The sequence below is a fragment of the Agelaius phoeniceus genome, chromosome 20 (genome assembly GCF_051311805.1).
Source record: "Agelaius phoeniceus isolate bAgePho1 chromosome 20, bAgePho1.hap1, whole genome shotgun sequence".
Taxonomy (NCBI): domain Eukaryota; kingdom Metazoa; phylum Chordata; class Aves; order Passeriformes; family Icteridae; genus Agelaius; species Agelaius phoeniceus.
The window spans coordinates 325,856-346,682 of NC_135284.1; the positions used below are offsets into that span (position 1 = coordinate 325,856).

The 20,827-nt window shown below is 55.8% G+C and overlaps 1 protein-coding gene across 20 annotated transcripts in view; it reads right to left on the reverse strand.

The window, feature by feature from the left end:
* Positions 1 to 1,535: 1,535 nt before the first annotated feature.
* RAP1GAP2 (RAP1 GTPase activating protein 2) overlaps positions 1,536 to 20,827 on the reverse strand; it is a 55,510-nt gene continuing 36,218 nt past the window's right edge. For 14 of the 20 annotated variants that reach the window (XM_077188637.1, XM_077188635.1, XM_077188632.1 and 11 more), the window contains 22 exons: positions 18,078 to 18,113; positions 17,829 to 17,873; positions 17,368 to 17,400; positions 16,834 to 17,043; positions 16,329 to 16,432; positions 15,766 to 15,844; positions 15,343 to 15,396; positions 15,012 to 15,095; positions 14,044 to 14,144; positions 13,282 to 13,411; positions 12,932 to 13,087; positions 12,383 to 12,454; positions 11,904 to 11,990; positions 11,557 to 11,691; positions 8,793 to 8,930; positions 8,582 to 8,700; positions 8,337 to 8,450; positions 7,758 to 7,875; positions 7,129 to 7,255; positions 5,908 to 5,987; positions 5,714 to 5,749; positions 1,536 to 4,982 (listed from right to left, as the gene is read on the reverse strand). In XM_077188637.1, coding sequence (XP_077044752.1) covers positions 5,741 to 5,749; positions 5,908 to 5,987; positions 7,129 to 7,255; positions 7,758 to 7,875; positions 8,337 to 8,450; positions 8,582 to 8,700; positions 8,793 to 8,930; positions 11,557 to 11,691; positions 11,904 to 11,990; positions 12,383 to 12,454; positions 12,932 to 13,087; positions 13,282 to 13,411; positions 14,044 to 14,144; positions 15,012 to 15,095; positions 15,343 to 15,396; positions 15,766 to 15,844; positions 16,329 to 16,432; positions 16,834 to 17,043; positions 17,368 to 17,400; positions 17,829 to 17,873; positions 18,078 to 18,113 — 2,031 coding nt within the window. In that variant the 3' untranslated portion in view covers positions 1,536 to 4,982; positions 5,714 to 5,740. The remainder of the gene's footprint in view (positions 4,983 to 5,713; positions 5,750 to 5,907; positions 5,988 to 7,128; positions 7,256 to 7,757; positions 7,876 to 8,336; positions 8,451 to 8,581; positions 8,701 to 8,792; positions 8,931 to 11,556; positions 11,692 to 11,903; positions 11,991 to 12,382; positions 12,455 to 12,931; positions 13,088 to 13,281; positions 13,412 to 14,043; positions 14,145 to 15,011; positions 15,096 to 15,342; positions 15,397 to 15,765; positions 15,845 to 16,328; positions 16,433 to 16,833; positions 17,044 to 17,367; positions 17,401 to 17,828; positions 17,874 to 18,077; positions 18,114 to 20,827) is intronic. The other 6 variants (XM_077188634.1, XM_077188651.1, XM_077188652.1 and 3 more) reach the window with 3 other exon arrangements.

A 20,827-nucleotide genomic window follows, 5' to 3' on the forward strand; every position in this document is an offset into this window, starting at 1 on the left:
CTCCTACCCCTAAGCATTCTGTGATTTCATTTGTCCTTCTACTTGCTTACAGTGCCTAGAAAATTACTTGATTGCTTGACTAATTACATTCAGGAGGTTTTCCACTAAGCACTATTCAGCATGATTATCTGGTACCTCCAGACTTTCATTAAAGAGACAGACAAGGTCTTATCATCTTTCCTAACAGCTGCCCCATGCTGCCCTGCCAGATCTGATAAGCTCTCAAGATTATTCAAAACAGCCTTAGAACATCCAACCACTTTTAATTGGGGTCAGTGTCTTCATGTCTGCGGATGCTCCTGTCCCTGAGGGATCAAACCCCTCCCCTGTGACCAGGACAGGCAGTCTGTGGCACCGTGGGCATCCCTAGGACACAGAGAAGGTGCTCAGGCAGTGAAATCCTCCTCCCGTGACTCTGCACCTCCGCCAGGGCCGCCCTGGGCAGCACCAGCGCGTCCCCAGCCCTGGCTCTGGGCACAGCTGCCATTTGCTGCCAGAATCACTCGGGGACGCTGCTCTGAAGGCTGTGCAGAGCTGGAACCGAGTGAATGAAACACACAAACTCCTCTGAAACCTGGATTTGGGTTCTTGTTTCCACAACACTTGCAGTTTGTTTAAAAGCGAGTGAAGCAATTCTGGCTGAGCAGCCTGTTTTGAGCTTGTTTTCCAGTTGTCTGCTGTATTTGAGTCTCCCTCCCACCAAACTTAGGAGTTCAGATTCTGTGGGAAACTTTCCAAATTCTGGCTGGAATACTCAGCCATTAATTCCCAACTTACCCATCTGCCAGGTCTAGAAAACATTTCTTTAAATCCTTAAAAACATATGTCTAAACTGCTTGTTTATCTGTCAACATTGTCTCACACTATTTGATTTTAAAGATTAACTTATTAAACTTCTCAAGGCTGACCCTGCTCTCAAGGGGAGGAGCTGTCAGTGGGTTTGCACCATGCAAGAGCTGCCTGTGGCACCAGACAGGCTTTGTGCCCACTGACCATGCACCAAGCTGCTCAGGTTCTCCCACAACAGCCTTTTCCCTGTTAAATCCCTGTTAAAATATATTAAAAAAAAAAAAATGATTTGAAAGGAGGCTGAGGAGCTGGAGAGAGAAAATGCAATTTCCTTGTTAGCTCACCTGGCCTGCCCAGAGGCCTGATGCCCTGAGGGGAGCTCGGCTGGCACAGAATTGCTGCTGGCTGCTGGCAGGACCCGGTTTGTATGGAGCTTTATGGGACACTAATCTCAGTTCAGACGGGACAGTTCTCTTGGTTGAATGGCTGAGTGTTTGCAGAAGAGTGCCTGGCTCCTCCTGCACTGCTCCAGCCCCAGAGCTGGGAGCACCAGCAGAGATTTCCCCTTTTATGTCGCTGTGCTTCAATATTCCTCTGCTTCCACTGCCAGGTTTGAGTCCCCAGGAGCTCCCCAGGCTCCCACTGCAGGGCTCAGCCCCGTTCCACGCCCTCACCTGGTTTCCAAAAGAAAGTTCCCCAAAAGCTCCTCTAAAGCTGTCACTACATGGCCACACACACAGAGCATGTATATGGACACAAAATATGTTATTTATTGTGAATTTTGCAAAGACACATTTAAGCAACAAAATATACATTTGTGAACCTTTAGTTTTATACATAACAATCTGCTACCATAGCAATAAATTAAATATACATTATTTACAACAGACATAGGTCACCAGAAACTACAAAGCACTGCCTCTCTACATCAAAAATAAACTTTGTCAGATACATTTCTCCAAGATTCATTTTCACTCTATAAACTCTCCTCACATTCTCTGCTCTAAATCCAGCGTTCCCTTTGCAGGACACGGGCAGCGCTACATTCACCGGCGGCGATGGGAGCGTGCAGGGGCTGGGCAGAGGCTGCGGCGGAGCTGCCCCGGCACCGAGCGCCGCCCGCAGCCGAGAGATCCCAGCCCAGGCGCGGCTCTCGGAGGCAGAAACGCCCGGGCCCCTTACCTGCCGCTGCTGAGGACCCTCAGATCTCTGGGGAGAAACGGAGTTTGTGCTTAGGATGCCCTGCTTCCCTCAGAAAAAGCCATTCCTGTTGTGCTTTGGCTCTGTGGGCTTTCGAGAAGATGCGAGTGCGTGCCAAGAGCTTTGCTGAAGGGAAGCCCAGGCAGGGCAGACCGGCCCCGGTGGAGGCGGCGCCGCCGGAGGGGAAAGGCAGAGACCCCCAGAGACGCCTCCACACAGCGGGGGCTGCCCCATCGCCCCCCTAAGGCATTTCTGAGCCCCCTCTGCCCCCTCTGCCATGTCACTTCTGAGGAGGGCAGAAGCTGTGTGCATGGAAACAGTGGAATCAGAAAGGAAAATGCACTGCCCAGTAATTCTAGTGTCAGTTAAGGATCCTCTCCTTTATATATATAAATATACATATTTTATACATATATATATATATATTCCTTTTAAATATGTATAGATGTGTAAGTGTCACTTAGAAGCACAAAACATTTTGCGAAATATCTACAGGAGCACGTCCAGGGCCGCTGGCAGCGCAGAGGTGCCCGGGGTGTGACTGGAGCCCTGCGGAGCCCGGAGGCGCCCCGGGACCCTCGGGGCCGCTGGAGCGCGGCCGGAGCGGGGCCGGCAGCCGAGCCCAGCGGCCGCAGGATGCACAGCGGGCTCCAGGCTCTGGCGAGCGGCGCTGCTGGAAACGGCCCCGGGAGCCGGGCCCGGGCCAGAGCCCGGCCCCAGCGCTGCTCCGGCGGGCTGGCACAGGGACAAGCCCACAGCACTGCAACTCTCCCTGAGGCTTCACGCTGTTCTGCCTGATAGTCCCATTCGAATAATTGCCAAATCAATCTAGGTCAAAAAGGAAAGCCACAGTTTCAAGTGGAAAAAAAAAAAAAAAGAAAGCAACAAAACAACCAAAAATGGCAAACCAGCTGACAGTAGCCACTGCATCATCTGCTGAAAGATCTCACGGAGATCAACACCCACAGGAATGACAACATCTACAGAACTGAGTGACTTCTCAGAGGAAAAACACCCAGAGCAGACCCTGGGAGCAAGTCATTGCACCAGTCAGTGTTTCACGTGCAGCCTCGGGAAATCAGACCAAAGCTCATAAGAGGAGAATTGGGGGTGGGTTTGAAAGTGCTACTGAAGCATCATCAGACAAGTGCTGAGCAGCAAAGTGTGTGATCCTGAGACACCTACAGCTGCAGGCTGGGCTGAGCACACGGCATGCTCCTCTTCCAAAGGAAACTCAAGGCTTAAACCCTATTGAAATGCAACTGGCTGGAGCAGGAGGGAGCATCCCCACGGGAGTTATTGGTATTTACTAGTCCTACACAGCACTTAGGACAGTGAAACTGTTCACAACTGTTCCCTGCCTTTTCACAACTGTTCTCCTTCTTTAACCTGGTTCTCCCCCCATCATAGCTCAGCCTTTCCCCATGGATTAATTCCAGCACCTGTGTGAACCAGGTCTAAGGCTCTTGGAAAGCACCTCCCTGCAGGACCAGGGTGAGCAGAGCACGTCCTGCTTGGCTGGGCTCGTCTCTGGCCAGGGAGATGCCAGGGAGGAGGGCAGGTGGTGGCTGAACCCTATAAGCACTTGCCCAGGAGAGGGGAGCAGGAGCAGGCACAGCCAGGGCAGCTGCCCAGGGCTGCTCCAGGAGCACAATTCTGCCCCTCTGAAACCTCTGCCAGGTGCTTTGTGCCTCTTGGAGCACCCACGGGGGAAGTGGCTTTGGCACTCAAAGTCCTGCTTTCAGTAGGAACCACAAACTTGAAGAACTGTGTTCACTTGAGACTGAGAACCTGATTTCATGAGGGTGTCCAAAGGTCACAGGCTGGGGGGACAGGGGGGAATATCTCTGCAGCATCATGGCCTGTCTTCCAGAAAATGGCTGAGGGAAATCTATGAGCAATGTGAAATTTACGGACAGGCTTCAGGAAACTTCACATGAAGCTCCATAAAAGAGCAAAAGGATTTCTTGGCATATTGAGAGAGGTATTTTCTGGGAAAGGGCATTATGGAAAGTTACCTTGCAGAATCTATAATCCTTTCATAATAACAAGAGTTTGCTCAAAAGCAGCAGGACAGACTCTGTAGGGCTGGAGCAGCCTAATGCCTCCCAAATCACCAGAGTTTTATGCATTTGCCTGCCTGGTGATCCAAGCCATAGGGAAAAGCAGAGCCCACCAGGTAAATCCCCTCTGGTTCCAGTTCTAGTACTAAGAAAAGCTAAAGCTGTACTACAGCACAGCTTTGGGTCACCTTTCCCAGGCCTGTGCCCAGTGTCAGGCAGGGACAAAGCAGGGAGGATGAACCTGCCAAGGAGGATGAGCTGGCTGCTGTCCCCAGCTCCACTCCCTGGGCCAAGTCACTCACCTGCCTCTTGTGCAAGAAACTGAGCACGTTTGGAGCGAGGGGCTGCCTCTGCCCCAAGAGTTTTGGGGTGTAGGTAGGAGCTGGGGGATGGCTGGAGGGACCCTGCAGACCCCACTCCAGGGAGAGCTGCCCAGAATCCCCCCAGGGAGGTTTTGCCCCATTGTCCCCAGAGAAGAGCAACAGCAAACGATGGTGGAGGGCAAACTGCCCCAGAGCCACTAACACCTAACCTTGGCCTGACCCCCACCTTCAAAAAACAAACATAAACCCCTGTTTCCCCACTGATAACTGCAAATAAAGCATGGAGGGACCTAAACTATGTGGAGGTCTCTCCTGCTGCCCCTCTGCCCCCAGGGACAGGGGGATGGACGGTGCCCAGCAGCTGCAGCACACTGGGCAAGCACAGGGTGACCAGAGGGGGACGTGGCCCTGGCCCTGTGTGCAGCACAGGCAGGGGCACAGGGCGTGTGCTGCACAGCGGGTGGGAAGGTGGCTATCCCTGTCAGACAGGACTGCAGCAAGGTGAGAGCTCTTTTCTGGTGTGGCGGGCGAGGGCACCTCGCTGCCCATGGCTGGGGCGTGCGTGGTCCCATGGGGTGTTGAAGATTTTTCCCTTTGTTGAAACATTCTGTGCAAAGAAGAAAAGGATAAAAGTCAGGAGTGTGGAAGGAGAATATTCTCACCCCTGAGGTGCTGGCTATGAAGCACCTGTCCCAGGGAGGGAGCTGAAGCCACGGCAGTGCCCTTCCCCAAAACACCAGGCCACCTATCACTCCCAGGTTTTGGGAGAAGGAAACCCAGTGATTGGGTGAAAAGCCCAGCTTTTTGAGAACCATGCTTTCAGAAATGTAACTTTCTTTCATTCCAAGTTCTATGGGCTCTTCTGCTCAGTTTGGATCTTCCTAATGACACCCTTAATTTCATGGAACAGAAGGAACGCAGGTAAATCCCACTGAGTTCCCTTTATGTCTGCCCACGAAATCCATCTCGTGTATCATCTGTTTCCCCTTGGATTTTCGGAATGGGGAAGGGCCTGCACTGCCTTTCCACCCCAGTGCCCAGAGCACAGCACAGCAAATCTGGAGATGGGCACCAGTGTTTGACAGAGGGAAACTGGGAAAAATGCAACACCTGGGAGCAGTGCAGGAGCACGGTGCTGCAGAAAGGAACAGCAGCACTGCCGGGTGCAGAGTGCCACAGATCCCCGCCCTTTCCCCCCTCACCTACAGCAGCATCCAGGTGTTCTAAGGCACAGCATGGATCCCACAGCAATAACAAGCAGAGTGAGCAGCTGTGGGTAGCTGAACACAGCTGGCCCCCGAGCAGCCTTTTTGCACAAAGCAAAACACACCAACTCACCTGTGACAAGTTCATGACTTCCTCCTGCTAGTGGCTCTATGTGAAAGAACAGAACAAACAAAGGGGCAAGAAGTCACAAAATCCCTTCCCTTTTCTCCCTCATGGCCCCAGAGCCTCCCCCAGTGCCCAGACGCCCATGCCAGGCAGGGAGGGCACGGCTGGCAGCATCCCACAGTGAGAGCCCTGGCACCTACCATGCTGGAGCTGCCATGGCTGAGCTTGTCAAAGCGAAACTTCAGGTTGGACCTTGGAGAATTTCTGTTCTTTAGATCTGCTGGAGGGAGAGGACAAACAAAGAACAAAAATAATAAACTGTGAACAAAAATATTTGCTGTAGTACTGGCTGCACTCGCCCAGCTAGGCACTTTAATAGGCTGTCAGGAGTGCTACCAATATTTAGTCTGCCTTGGCTGAATGTTTGGCAAAAGCTGTACATTAAGTGTTTGCAATGGAACAAATTGAGGCTTAATTACATTTCACAGTCTTTCTCCTGGAAATGCCACTGAAAAGGCTACAAGGAATGACTGATCCATATAATGTATGGGTGGATTTTCATGTTCTTGGCAGGAAAAATACAAAATAAACACTTCAAGCATTAAAAGGGGCTGGTTTAAGGGTTCAGAAAATCACTTATGAAGTAAGGAGGAGGACCTGTGGGGTGCTGAGACACAAAAAGCCTGCCTGCACTCCATGGTCCCATTTTGCCTGCAACACTCCCCGTTACAGAGCTGTTTGGGTCTATTTGTGCTTCCTGGTATTTCAGAAACAGCTCCTCAGCTGACACTGTGTCTCCACGTGGCTGCTGGTGCCTTGTGGCAGGCTCTCTGTAGCTCAAGGAGCCAGAGCCATGGGGATTTGTGGGTGACAGGTGACTGTGGCCATCCCCTGTCTCACGGCACCCTCACCACAGAACGGGCCAGCAAAGAGCTTTTCCTGCCTGTTTGGCCCTTCTGAGCTGCAACTCATTGTGCAAATCACCCGACTGAAATGGATGGAGCTGGTGAGCGGGTTGGCAGGAGAGGAATGGAGCCAAGACCACGGGAAGCTGATTGTTGATTAAGTAATTGTGAGTCATGGCCCAGCCTCTGGAGACAGAGTTTCCACGACGACTGCACATGCCTGTCAGGGGAGACAGAGGGAACAAAGCCACAGCAAGAGCCACCTCTGCACTCTAATTTAGAAAGGAAACCAGTTCCCCATGGAAGTGACCACAGCACATGGGGCCATGTGTCCAGAGCAGCCCTGTCAGGATGGGACTAACCCACACCCCGTGGGTGCACGGCTGCTGCTTCGCCCTGGGACAAGGCTGGGAGGGGGCTCCTCCATCCCAGCCCACCCCACAGGCACCCCCAGGCACAGGAACCGGGTGGCTGCAGGAGAGGAAGGCAGAGGTGGTACCTGCTGCCCTGACCCACCTGTGGGGCTCCTGCTCATGATGACGGGGGTGGCCGTGGCCCCCGCGCCGGGGCTGTCGCTGCCGGGCGAAGCGCTGTACACAAACACCTCCTGCTTGAACGGTGACGCCGTGGAGGGCTGGCTCCCCTGCTCACACAGACAGCACATGGCTTCTCCTGCACACAGGCCTTCCCCCACACCCTGCCAATGCCCCACTGCACCCGGCCCCACTGCAAATGCTGGCCTGGACAGAGCGAGCAGCGCCCAGGGCATTCCAAGGCTCGCTGGGGTGCCACGGAATCACAGGCTGGTTTGGGTTCTTGGTTTGGAAGGGACCTTAAAGACCACCTAATCAGACCCTCCCTGCCACGGGCAGCGACACCTTCCACCGGACCAGCCTGCTCCCAGCCCTGTCCAACCTGGCCTCAGACACCTCCAGGGATGGGGCAGCCACAACACCCCGAGTCCCCCCAGGCACAGCACCCCTGCTCCTCCCACAGCCAGGGATGGTTGAGCCTCTCCACCTCAGCAGTGAGGAGGCACCTGGGGGCTGGCAGGCACTTGTCCCCCTCAGAGCCCAGAGGTCTGGAGGCAGCAGGGAGCCCAGGGGAGTGGGGATTTTGTGCCACGGGGAGGGTTTGGTACCTACCACGCTGTCGTACTCCTCCAGGGTCTCGCTCTCCCCCGCCGTGCTGCTGAAGCTGCTGGTGCTGGAGGAGGAACGGGAGATGTTCGACCGCCCGTTCTCTTTCAGCTTGATAAAAGGCCTAGAGAGAGGCGGAACGAAGGAAGGGCGCGTGGCTGTCACCAGGGCAGCGTGTCCCTGGGACTGGGACGGGGACAGGCCCTCCTGCACACCCCGGAGCACAGTGCTGCCGTAGGAATGAACCTTTTGGGGTGCTTCAGCACATAACCACTTCCAAAGGCGTGGCACAGGGCACGGGGTGGGTGCCCAGCAGGAAACCCTAGGTGGAGCTGACTTCGCCTCGGCAGGGAGGAACAGGCACAGCCGCCTTCCACGTCCTGAGGATTCGGGCAACCTCGCTCTAACGCTGCTCTTTGCTCTTCTTTGTAAGACCAAAAAGGAGCTGGGCTCAAGAATCACCAGAATCTTTTCTCTCTTAATATCAAACTTATTTACAGTGAAATTTAGATATGGTTTTGTTTGACAAATTCCTTGGTGTCTGCTGAGCTGTGGGGGAAGGAGGATGGGCTCCTCCTGGCTCACCTGTCTTTGTTGGGGCATATTTCAGGGGAGCTGGGGTTGGATGAGGTTTCAGATTTCATCTCTTGGGAAGAATGTCCCAAATCTGGTGTCTTCTGGGCTCCAGAAACACTGTCGCTGAGGGCACAAAGAGACAAGTTGCATGAGTTATACAAGAGACTTTAAAAGGATGGGCAAATTGTACTACCTGACACCAGCTACAAACTGTGAGAGAGGCAGAGGCTCTACAGGCACCACCACAAACTCACCACCTTGTCCTGCTCTCCGCCTGGCTCTCCGATGTCGTGTGCAGGCGAGGGAACAGCCCTGAGCGGCGCTTGATGGGGCTCCTGGACTGGTTCTTGGCAGCAACCGCTGGGACAGGGGGCTGGGAGCAGAGAACAGCCTGGGCCTGAGAGCCTGTTGGGCTGAGGAGGGGTGGGAAGAGGCAGGGACAGAGGGACATGTGGACATGCTCACCGAGAAGGTGGTCTTGGTCACCTCGCCGCTGTTGTGGGCAATGCCCCCACTGAGGCTGCCGGGGATGCCACTGCCATGGTGCTTCTTCTGGCTGCCCACCATGGTCTCCATGGAGTGGCTGCGCACCCGGATGGCTCTCTGTGCCAGAGAGGACAGCAGGTCATCACCACCCAGCGGGCTGCTGTCCCCAGAACTCCTCCCCAGCTTCAGATGCTCCCCAGGCACCAGGGAGAGCCACCTGTCTGTGCCTCCCCGAGAGCAAGCACACCCCAGCAGCAGCACAACTCGTGACAGCAGCCCTGGCAGGTGCAGCTAAGCACGGCTGCCCCTGGGGAGCCCCACAGCCACCACGGGATCAGATTTTCCCCCATTGCTCTGTGATATCAAGGACTCCATCTCTGGGACCAGGAGATACAGACACAAGCCCCAAGCTCTCGCAGACCCCTTGGCAGGAATGGGGACCACAGCCAAGCCATAAGCCATGTTTGTGTGCACACCCTCCACAATTCTGCCTGCACTCAGAGAGAACAGATCCTCTCCTGCTTTTCTTGCACCTCTCCTGCACCTCTCCAGCCTGCCCAAAACAGCCCCTGAGCTGGAGACTTCACAGCCACATAAAAGTGCTTCTGCTCTTCAGCAAGCTGCTGCCTGAGAATACATTTAGCCTGAACCCCTGCTGTGGCTTCTGGTTTGGTTTATCCACCTCTGGAAGGGACTGGAGGTGAGCTGTGCAGCACTGGCCCCACAGCAGCCACAGGCTCTCCCTGCTCCCGTGGATCTTCATTTCTCCACGTCCCTTCCCTCACTCCTCACATCAGAACCTTCTCCATTCTCCTCTCAGCTATTCCCTCAGCCGTGGCTCCTCCAGCCCCTGAACCCCAGCCCAGGTTAAAGGGTAAATGAGCCATGGCAGGCCAAATTCCCTGGGTGCCAGCACTGCATCTGCAGCACGCAGGCTGTTCGCTGCTGGCTCTTGGCCACAGGTGGACCTGCACAGGGTGAGAGGAACTGCAGCCCTGAGCTCTCACCGAGCCTCCAGTGCTGCAGACCACAGCCCCAGCAGCCCCTCCTGCCCAGCCAATAATGAACATCAGGCAAGAGTCCATCAGACTGAATTTATTGGGGTCAGCAGCATTGACATACAATTAGAAGTTGTTCTTAGGTAAAAGTGATCAGTTGCTTTGCTGCAAAGCAGCAGCCACAGGCACTCCCACTCTGCAGGCTCCTGTCCAGGGCTGTGGAACTCTGCAGGGTTCCCCAACACCCCAGCCCTGAGGAGTGGCTCCTTTCCCCACACAAGAGGCAAAGGCACCTCTCACTCACTCAGAGCCCAGCAGAACTGAGCTCTGCTCACCACTGAGAACTGGTCCCCTGGCCAAGGGGAGGGTTCTGTAGGCTGGGTCATAGGTGCAAGGCAGCGGGCAAAAAGGTACAGTGGGGACCAGGTGTGAGCCCTGCAGCCCCCCTTTTTACCATGGGGACAGGTGTGCGCCCTGCAGCCTTTGTGATGGGCACAGGTGTGAGCCCTGCAGCCCCCCTTTTTACCATGGGCACAGGTGTGCGCCCTGCAGCCGCCCTTCCCCGTGTGTGCTCCCCATCACTCCCAGAGCACGCGGTGCAGGATGTGAGCCAGCAGGCAGCCCAGCAGCGCGGGCACGAGGCGCCCCACACGGACCACGGGGCTCACCTCCCAGCCCAGCACTCCCTGCAATGCCAAGAGAGCACGGTCTGTCTCCTCACACACACAGAGTGGGCCAGAACATCCCTGCTCAACCTCAGCGTTGAGACCTGACATGAACGCTGCGATGTATGACTGACTGTGCCCTTCCTACACGTCTCACACTGGAACAGACACATCTGAGCCTCTGCAGCAGGGTCTGGGGCGCTGTGCACCCTCCTCCCCAGCCCCATCCTCCGGGTGCAGGAGGAGGTGGCTCATTCACCATCTCACTTCTCTGTGCTACAGAAAGAGCCATGCCTGAGATAACGGCAGGAACTGTCCCAGCAGGCCCAGCCAGGACAGGCCCCTGCCCAGACAGTGGCAGCCACCCAGTGCCAGCCCCTCCGTGCTGCAGGGCAGCTGCACCACAGGCACCTGGCAGTGGCTCACACCCTCACACCCAGGTGCAGCCCCTCCATCTCCAGGGGTGTCCCTGCTGCCAGTGGCTGCTCAGAGTTTCCTCCACAGCACTTTACCCACTCCTTTTCCTCCAGCCCACATCACCTGCTTTCCCTCCCACTCACCCAGTCTCCCTGGCACACTCAGCACCCCTTCCCACTCCACACCCAGCACGTTATTTCTGTTTCAAGCACGATGACCACCACCCCCACCTGCTTGCTGTGGCAGCTGCCCCAGGCCCCCCTCCTGATCCCTGTCCCACAGCAGTGCCAGCCGGCAGCCAGAACACGAGCAGGACACGTCCTGCCACAGCAGAGCCCAGCTACAGGCACACTCTGTGGCAGGGGCCTGAACTGAGACCCCTCTGGGGACACAAAATGCTGCAGCACAGTGGTAGAGAGGTGCTCAGGAGCTCTGGAGAAGTCACTCCAATGGGGACACTCACCAACAATGCAAACATGCCAGCTTTTGCTTGCTCCCACTGGGACCAGCTCGGGCACTTGGCAGGCTGAGCAGGCAGTGGTGGCTGCAGCCCCCACCTCCTCTTGCCACCCTACCCTCGGGGGACATCTCTTGTCCCCCAGCGTGCACTCTGACAACCCCAGGTGTCTTTTAGCTCTGCTGCTGGCAAGGGCAGGGCTTTACCTTGAAAGACTCCAGGAAGCCTCCGTGACCCCCATTCTCCAGCTTGTCCTCCTCGGGCCCCAGCCCCAGCATGGTCTGCGTGTGCCCGTGCAGCTCGTCGTGCAGGTTGTCCAGCAGGGCAGCCCGTGTGCGGTCCTGGGGAGAGCCAGGGCTCAGCCAGGGCTCTGGGAGGAGCAGTGGCACTGCCCCATGGCCCCAGCCCGTCCTCTCGAGGTGACAGCCACCCACAGGCGCCACGCTCTCGTCCCTGCGAGCACTGACCCAGCTCAGCAGGGAAAGGCGGCTTTGAGGAGGGGTGGGACAGCTGCCCAGAGCTGCTCCAGGCAGGGACACGTGGGCAGTGTTACCTCCAGCTTGGCAAACTTGTCGGACTTGCAGCAGGCGTTCTCAGCATTGATGAGCTTGGTCAGCAGGAACTCCCTGAACTCGGGGCTCTGCGGGGACAGAACCGAGGCAGAAAACACCCTCCAGTTAAGGTGTCTCTGGTAGCACAGCTGTACCAACCCAAAACCCAAGCTCACAGCACCTGGCAGTGCCTCCAGGTGTGGAAGCACTGGTGGAAACCCCGGTGGGTTTGAGGTGCTCGCCTGCACCAACATAGTGCCCCAGCACCAGAGCTGCTGCTGCTGCCTTGCTCAAGTAATGCCATGCTGTGGTGCACGGCCACTCACCCTACCATAAACACCAGAGGCCTCAATGGAAACCAAAATTAACGCAGGCCAATTCCAGCAGTCCTGTTTTCCCCAAGCCAGCGTGCTTGGAAACACCTCGGACACGCACATCTACATTTCTACAGCTTGGAACACACTTCCCTGCCAGTCCCTACCTTCTGGAACACCGGCGGGCTCGGCAGGGGTGGGCCGAAGGAGGGAACGTCTTCCCGGGCTGTGACTGACACCTGAGGAGTCAAGAGACGTGTTATTCCCACGGGTGCAGCAGGATAACAGGGTTTATGCCACCTACACCCAGGTGATATGTCAGACTGTTCCAAGGCACATTCAAATGCTGAGGAGCATCAAAACTCTTTAACAAATGAGCTGTTTTACAAACATGTATTTCATGTGCTGCTGTCTGTGTACACACACATTCTGTCACAGCGCATACATAACCACCTGTGTGCACACGTGTGTGTGCTCAGCACTCAGGTACAAGTCCCCACCAGGCCTAACACTGACTGCATCACTGAGCACAGGATAAGTGCCCTGGGCAGCCTGTGCCAGGGCTCACCACCCTCAGAGGGAAGAATTTCCTCCTAATCTCTAATCTAACCCTACCTTTGCAAGTGGGAAGCCATTCCCCCTCGTCCTGTCACTCCATGCCCTCATCAAAAGATGCTGAAGCAAAACTGGGTGGGTGACAGTGGGACTGCCCTCACCTTGTATGCTGCATTGTCTGCCTCGGGGTTCTCCACCTGCACCACGATGTAGGCGTGCAGGAAGTTGGAGGCAATCATGTCTGGCACGAATGGCGTGTTCTCCTCTTGGAAGATAATTGCCACTATGTCGTTGCCAATGTGCCTCTTCCTCTGGAGCTAAACCAGCAGGGAGAACATTGGGTCAGTAAAATCAGGCAGCTCTGCCCCAGCAGCAGCAAGTGCCAGTCCCGTGCTGGGGAGCCAAGCAGCCCCATCCCACGGGGCCAGGGCTCAGCAGGGCCCACGGCACTGGGCAGCGTCAGGGCATCCCCACTCAGACCCCCCTGAGCAAGCAACCACATCTCTCTTACTTGTTGTGTATCTCCTTCGGTAAAAGGCAGCTTGGTGGAGACATGAAACATTATCTCCCTGTCCCTGAACACCGTGTACACAGACTCCACTCCCGTCTGCCCATGGCTGACATCCAGGCCTCCTCGAAAACTGGAGATCAAGGGAAAGGCGGAGAGAAACGAAGAGATGTTAATTGAAAGCTTCACAGAGAGCACCAGCGGCTGTCAGGGGACAGGCTGATGAACAGCCCAGCTCATTTATCTTTATCTAGCAGTGAGCAAATGGGAAAGAACAAACCGTGCGTCATGTGCTGTAACCAGCCATCGCTGTCACCAGCCTGGAATACAGGGTGCACACCAGCAGGGCTAGTCAGCAGGGCTGACCACAGCCATGGGCCGAGCCGTGGCCTCACCATCCCTCACCAGCAGTGGGGGTCTCTGCCTGCACTGTGGCTGCTGCAGGGACTGCCCCGGAGGCACCCACGGCTGAGCCGCGACACCGGGCACAGCACATTTCCACAGACTGCCTTCCATCTATGGCTGAATATAGCCAGATTTTATCACAACCTCAAAGCTGCAGGAAAAGAAATTTTTCTCTCTTGGCAGCTCCAATTTTTTTTTAACTCCCCCAGCCTTGAAAAACAAGCCAAAACTATATTTGCTTCTGCTCCGCACATCCCGCTCAAGAGCGAGATGACTTCTGTTCTCACACGTAGATATTTTTACATATGACATGGTCTCTTGTTAATGTATTTGTAAAATCATCCTTTTTATTTAACTTACCCTTTGAAGTCCTGGAGAGTTATGGTGTCTCCCAGAAAATTTAAGAAGTTCTTGAAGGCAGTGCTCTCTTCATTATTGCCAAACAGCTCCTCCTCTTGTGTCTACAAAACACAGGGTGCATCTGCTGACAGCCCCAATTTCCCTGCCTGTCCAATCCCCTGCCACCTCCAGCTCCACCCACGGGGTCCCTGGGGCCTGACCAGCACCTCGTTCCATGGTGTCCTGCACAGCCACAGGCTGCTCCCCACCTCTGCTCCCCAGCTGGCACCAGCACATTCCCCACCAGCCACCAGCACCATCCTGAGCTGCATAGCCCGCTCAGCACCCAGCACAGCCCAGGGCAAAGCTGCTGAGAGCCTCCTCTGAGCCCCAGCAGGAGCCTTAGGATAATATCCAGGAAATACCAAACCAGAAGTGAATCCTCTGTTGAAAAATCCCTAATCATCTCCTGCTTGCTGTATTTCAAAACAATGAAACCCTAATTACAGCCTTACATGAGTCACTCAATCCAACCCAAAATGCAATATGTAGAGTGCCTGTCAGAGTAATTTTCAGTGAGTTCTGAGGCTGAGTTCTGCACTCCCCATCCAGAGTCCCCCTGCTAATGACAGCACTTTCAGCAAGCGCCTCTCTTCAGAGCCCACAGTCCCTCCAGACAAACGTAGCTGTTTAGCTGTCTAAACATATATCTGATTAAAATACCACGCCTGCTAAAATCCATTTTCACATCCGCTTTTCCCTACAGCAGCTTGTGGGCTGATTTCCATACTGAGACTTTTCAGTCATATAATTTTTTAATGAGTGGGGAAAACATCCGAGCAAAGAGAAACACAGTCAATGAGGACAGACAGTGCCACGAGGTGCTGCACATGGCAGAATTAAGGTCAGAGTTGAGCCTGTGCTCGTGAAACGTGGATCTCTGGGATCACTGGGACACGCTCCATGAAAGCAGCGTGGGGACAGCTCACCTGCCTGAACTTCTGATAGATCACACCAAACTTGAACGTGTTGTTGACCTCATGCTCATCATAAGACACTATCATCTGGGATGCCTGCAGGAAAGCAAAATGCCAATTCAGTGGTTCAAAATGTGATGGCCAAAAGATCCATGGAGAGGGGTGAGGAGAGCCCACCAGAGCTGCAGCAGGGTACAACAACCGCTGGGCAGCATCAGGGGAGTGGAAGGGGAAAAGAAGCCAAATTCCCATATAATTAGGCTAAATGTTTTCAACAGTGGCCCAGGGTGTGGTTCTCAGTGTCCCTGCAGAACACACAACCAACCTGGGCAAGTTACCTCACCTTGGGGTAGAGAACCGGGTTAAATTTCAGCCCAGAGGCATCGTCACAGAAGGCCTGTGGGCAAGGGGAAAGAACAGTCAGTGCCAGGTCCTGGGCCAGAACTTCAGCCATGAATGTCTTATAAAGAAGCCAAATACAGCCTCCAATAGCAGGAGCTTCCCACTTCACATCCTCTCATTGGGACGCCCCATGGCCTGGCTGGCCCCAGCTGAGGATGCAGCAAGCCAGGTCCCAGGTCCCTCCATGTCAAAGGAGAGGCACTTGCTCTCCTTGCAGGAAAACAGCAGCAGGGCAAGCCACAGCACCACCCAAGCACCCTTGACCTGAGAGCCCAGGCACTGCTGCCCAGCACTGCCCAGCACTGCCTGATGTGCACTGGCACAGGCCTTGCTGCACGAGCTCCAGCCAAGGCAGGCAATTCACCTTTGCAATCTGGGGGATACTCGGGAGTTTGCTGAATCCTGCCAATGGGATCCTTTCATGCAATGTCTTCACTTTGGACCTAGCAAAGAAACAATGAGCAGACAGATGTCAGAGAGTGTCTACAGCAAAGCAACAGCCACTGTTGGGAAACACAGTTGTGCTGCATTTGTTGGGCCTGGTTAGTGAGCAAAGGCTCGATTTGTCTTCTCATCTCTTAAAATATTCATAGTTTGAGGGAAATGACACAATGGTTCAGACATGCTGGGTCCTGTCAGCTTATAGAGGGATGGTGAGAGAAGTGACTGGTGTTATCCCAGGGAGGATTAAACCCACAGAAGTTTATGTTCAGTTCCAGCAGGTTTAGTGACAGATCAAAGTGGCACATTCATTATCAGGTTTAGGCAGTCCCAGCACAGAAACACAGGGATGCTGCCACTGCCTCCCATCCCACCCAGACCCCCTCCACATGCTGCCCGTCCAGCTCAAGCACCTGCTGTAGAAACAGAACCAGGGACTCCCAAAGAGAGAATATTTTGTTAAACAAAGATTTTTTTTTTCTGTACCTGAGTATAACCCTTAAATATTCTGTGCCATCTGTCTCCTCGCATTTAACAGAAAGGATCAGATTTCCAAGGCTGCTGGCTGTACAGTAGAAATTTAAATGATCCTAAAAATAGAAAACAGCATGTTAGCAGCCGGGAAGCAACTCTCTGATGGCAAGGACACTGCCTGGACACTCACCTGCTACCCCACACCCTCCCACCACTCGCCCTGCAGCCCCTTGCCACAGCAGGGCTGTGAGCAACAGGGCAGGGGCTGCCCCATGTCTGGCTGAGCCCAGGTCCCCGGGGCAGGAGGCTCAGAGCCAACGCCCTCACTGGTGTCCCAGGAGACCTGTGCCCGTGGGGCCAGGGGCAAAGCCACATGTGCAGCCATCACTGCCGTGCTGGGAACCCACCAGTGCTCCATTCCCTGCAAAGAGGGAAACTGTAAAACTCGCCCATTTTTCTCTCAACTGGAGAATTTTCTTGGCCAAAGGTTTGAGCCCCGTGGGGCGGAGGAACCGACCTTCCCCAGGAAATGCTTGCGGTAGGCTCTGGCCTCTCCCTTGCACTCCAGCTTGTAGCCATAGGTGCTGGGACTGAGGTTTTCCTCCTCCTCCTCGCAGATGCTGCTGTCAGATGAGGTGGGCGTGCCAAGGTTTTCTGGGTCTTCTATCCAGTACCCCCCAAACTGGGGCAGGATGATCAGTGGGTATGGGCTACCCTTCTCCAGGATCTGCAGAGACATGTGCCACGAGGAATCAGGCAAGACTGGGTGTGGGTGTGGGATGCAGAGCTCATTGCTCCATGTTTTGCCCCTCTACTGCAGCAGACCCCAGCCCTGCCACCAGGAGAGACAAGTCCAGCCCCTCTCTGAAACCTCTTCTCTGTCACAGAAGAGGGCACATGCTACTGAGGAAAAGCCAAAAACCACAAAGGTAGGGAGGAGAAACATGCTTTATGTAGCTCCTCTCAGAAACAGTCTCCACCAATTCCTCTGCCCTCAGCGGTTTTGGAAAGGCATTCACCAGAAGGTGCTCAGGGGGTTCAGGGCACCCACCTCATCGATGCTGGGGTATGGGATGTAGTCTTCCTGGAAAAAGGAACCAAAACATCATCCATGACCATCTGCTCTCCCCAGCTGTCCCCCAAAACCCCAGCCCTGCCCCACCCAAGCCAGGGAGTGCCTCCAGCACCTGCTGGTCCCTTGCAGGAAGGCACCAATGCAGGCTAAGCCCTGCCTAAAGGGAGTTCCTCCACTGGTGCAACTTGCCAGTGCAGTGGCAAACCCCAACCCTTTTGCACAGCTGGGAGCTGAAATGCACTGGGCTGGGCATAAAGCTGGATTAGGGATTTACAGGCACCATGCTCCCATCTCTGCAATTCAATCAGTGCCTTGCTTTTAGATAACATCCAAATCCTTTCCAGCCCTTTGAGTGACTGTCTTTGACAATCACAATAAACCTCTGAGATGGGGGGGACACTCGAAGAGATGCCCCCAAGAAACAAAAATCAACCAACCTTGTGTTTTTGACTTCCAGACCTCTGTTCTTCCAGTTTTGGTGCCTGTTTGGAACAAAATGAACGCATTTTAGATGCTTTTACCCACACAGGGGGTCAGTCCACCAACATGAGGGTATTTTGCTACATGGAGATCACTCCAACCCAAGTGGCTGGAAGGTGAGGTCTGTTCCCGGGACAGGCCCTCTGCCCTCAGGGGCTGTGCTGGGGCAAATATCCCGAGTTACTGGCATGCACACTGCTGCTCACCTGCATTTTTTCCAGCATTTCAAAGAATTCTGCCGACTGAAAAGAAAAGAAGGAAATCGACTGTTCGATAAAAGCAGACACAAAGCAAGCCAGTCCAAGCCACATGACAGCAGGGACACTGGACCCCCACCCTGAGCACTTGTCCTGCTCCCTGAATGTGACCAGGCAGCTGGGATTCCCATCCAGCCCCATCCTTGCTGCAGCTGCCCTTGCCAGAAGCCCTCGACCCCCAGAAATGCCGAGCTTTGAGCACGTTTGATCAGGGGTCTTGACTCATTTATTTTCACAATCACAGCAGCATTGGCAAAGCCGCTGCCTGTGGTGCTGGGTTGCCCCGTGCAGGGTTAATCCCCCTTGCCACAGGAACTGAAGAGATTACTGAGCTGCTCTATTGGAATCCCTGTTGTGCTGCCTGGCTCGGGAGAGCCGGGGCAGGAGCCACACACAGGACGGGCGGCCCCGCGCCCTGGGTGACACGGAGAGGGCTCAGGGACAAGAACCCACACCAGGGCGGGTGGCCCCGCGCCCTGGGTGACACGGGGAGGGCTCAGGGACAAGAACCCACACCAGGGCGGGCTCAGCCCACGCACCCCGCTGCCGGCTCTGCCTCGGGAGCTGCAGGTAACCCCGCTCCCATCTACCTGAGCTGCCCCTCCCGCACCGCACCCCAGCAGCCGGGCTGCCCGGACAGTCCTGATCCCCCTCCCAGCTCCTGCTGCCGTCAGGTACGCACGAACAAACTCCCCGGCCAAGCTGCGGCTGTGAATGCGGCACTCCGGCTTTTCTGGAGGCGCGCCGCCCCCGCCCCGTCCCTGCTCTCTGCCCTCCTTTCACCGGCCGGGGCTGCTCCCGGTGCGGACCAGGAGCGGCCGGGCCACGGCGGTGCCGCCCGCCCCAGGGGCCAGGGAAAAGCGGGAGCAGCAGCTCCCGTCCCACCGGCCGCCAGGAACGGTTCGCGGGAGGGACATGCGTGATTTGGGGCCAAAAAAAGGGGTCATGGTAACAAGGGGAAAGGCAAGGGGGATGATTTTTAGTGAGCCCTTAGAATAGACTGAATTTCTCAAAAGACAAAAAAAAAAAAAAGGAAAAAACAGAGGAGAGGATGAAGAAATGAAAATCAAAGGAAAAGAAAAGTCTGATAGACATTTTTTCCTTTATTATTTGTGGTGAGCAAAGGTCGGGTTTACAGCACGAGCAGTCTGTGGCTGCCAGCACAGGTGGGGCAGCTGTGCCTCGGACACAACCTGGCTGTTTCCAGCTTTAGACCGTGCCCCTCCTCACCTAACACACCTGAGGGAGTCAAAAAAGAGAAACCCCAGGCTCAGATAGCTCTGTGCCCACAGCACAATACTCTTTAAAAAGTCTTCCTTAGTTTGAGCTTGGTTTGGATTCTGTTTATCTCCAGGCACAAATGTTCCTGGGTAGTTTCAGGTCCTGCTCTACCAGTAGCCAGAGCCAAGACCTGACTCCACAGCGGCACCGGACCCAGGTGCTACAGCGAGTCCCACAGAAAATGCCACACGTACTGAGCAAAGCACGCAGCCCTTCAGAGAGCTGTGCACACTTAGAGCCAGCTTTGCTGGGCCACAGAGGAAAGGACGGAAAGAAAACTCTGCACCAGGCAGGAGCAGAGCGGAGGGCAGGCAAGCAGAGCTGGGCACCCTCCCCAGCACTCTCCCCCACATGTCGCAGCCCTGGAAGAAATCTTTTACCTTCCTGGCATCGCTCCCCGCCTGCATCAGCCGCAGCGCCCGAGCTCCTCACGGGCACAGCAGGAGCCGCAGCCCGGCCATCGCCCCCAGCCCCGCCTCCCCTCGGTAACGTTTCCCCAGGCCAGAGGCACAGCAGGACAGCCGGATTGTTGTTCCAGAGGGTGGCTCCCCTGGGAGGCAGAGCCCGGAACAGGCTGGGCGGCAGGTGCGGTTTGCGGGAACAGGCGGGGTTTGTGGGGACAGGCAGGTGGGGTTTGTGGGGGACGGACAGGTGGGGTTTGCGGGGACAGGTGGGGTTTGTGGGGGACGGACAGGTGGGGTTTGCGGGGACAGGCGGGTGGGGTTTTCGGGGGACGGACAGGCGGGGTTTGCGGGGACAGGTGGGGTTTGCGGGGACAGGTGGGGTTTGCGGGGACAGGCAGGTGCAGTTTGCGGGGACAGGTGGGGTTTGCGGGGACAGACAGGTGCAGTTTGCGGGGACAGACAGGTGGGACGCGCAGCTCAGGGTGCCCGGCCCCGCGGCGGGCACCGCGCCTGCCCCATGCGGGCACAGAGCGACGGGCACGGGGCTGGGAGGGTCACCGGGAGGGAAACACACTGGGAATCACACAGAGCCACCCGGCACGGGGCTGGGGAGGGTCGCTGGCAGGGAATCACATTGGGAATCACACAGAGCCACCCGGCACGGGGCTGGGAGGGTCACCGGGAGGGAATCACACTGGGAATCACACAGAGCCACCCGGCACGGGGCTGGGAAGGTCACCGGGAGGGAATCACACTGGGAATCACACAGAGCCACCCGGCACGGGGCTGGGGAGGGTCGCTGGCAGGGAATCACATTGGGAATCACACAGAGCCACCCGGCACGGGGCTGGGGAGGGTCGCTGGCAGGGAATCACACTGGGAATCACACAGAGCCACCCGGCACGGGGCTGGGGAGGGTCGCTGGCAGGGAATCACACTGGGAATCACACAGAGCCACCCGGCACGGGGCTGGGGAGGGTCGCTGGCAGGGAAGCAGCTCCGGGACCCCGCCTG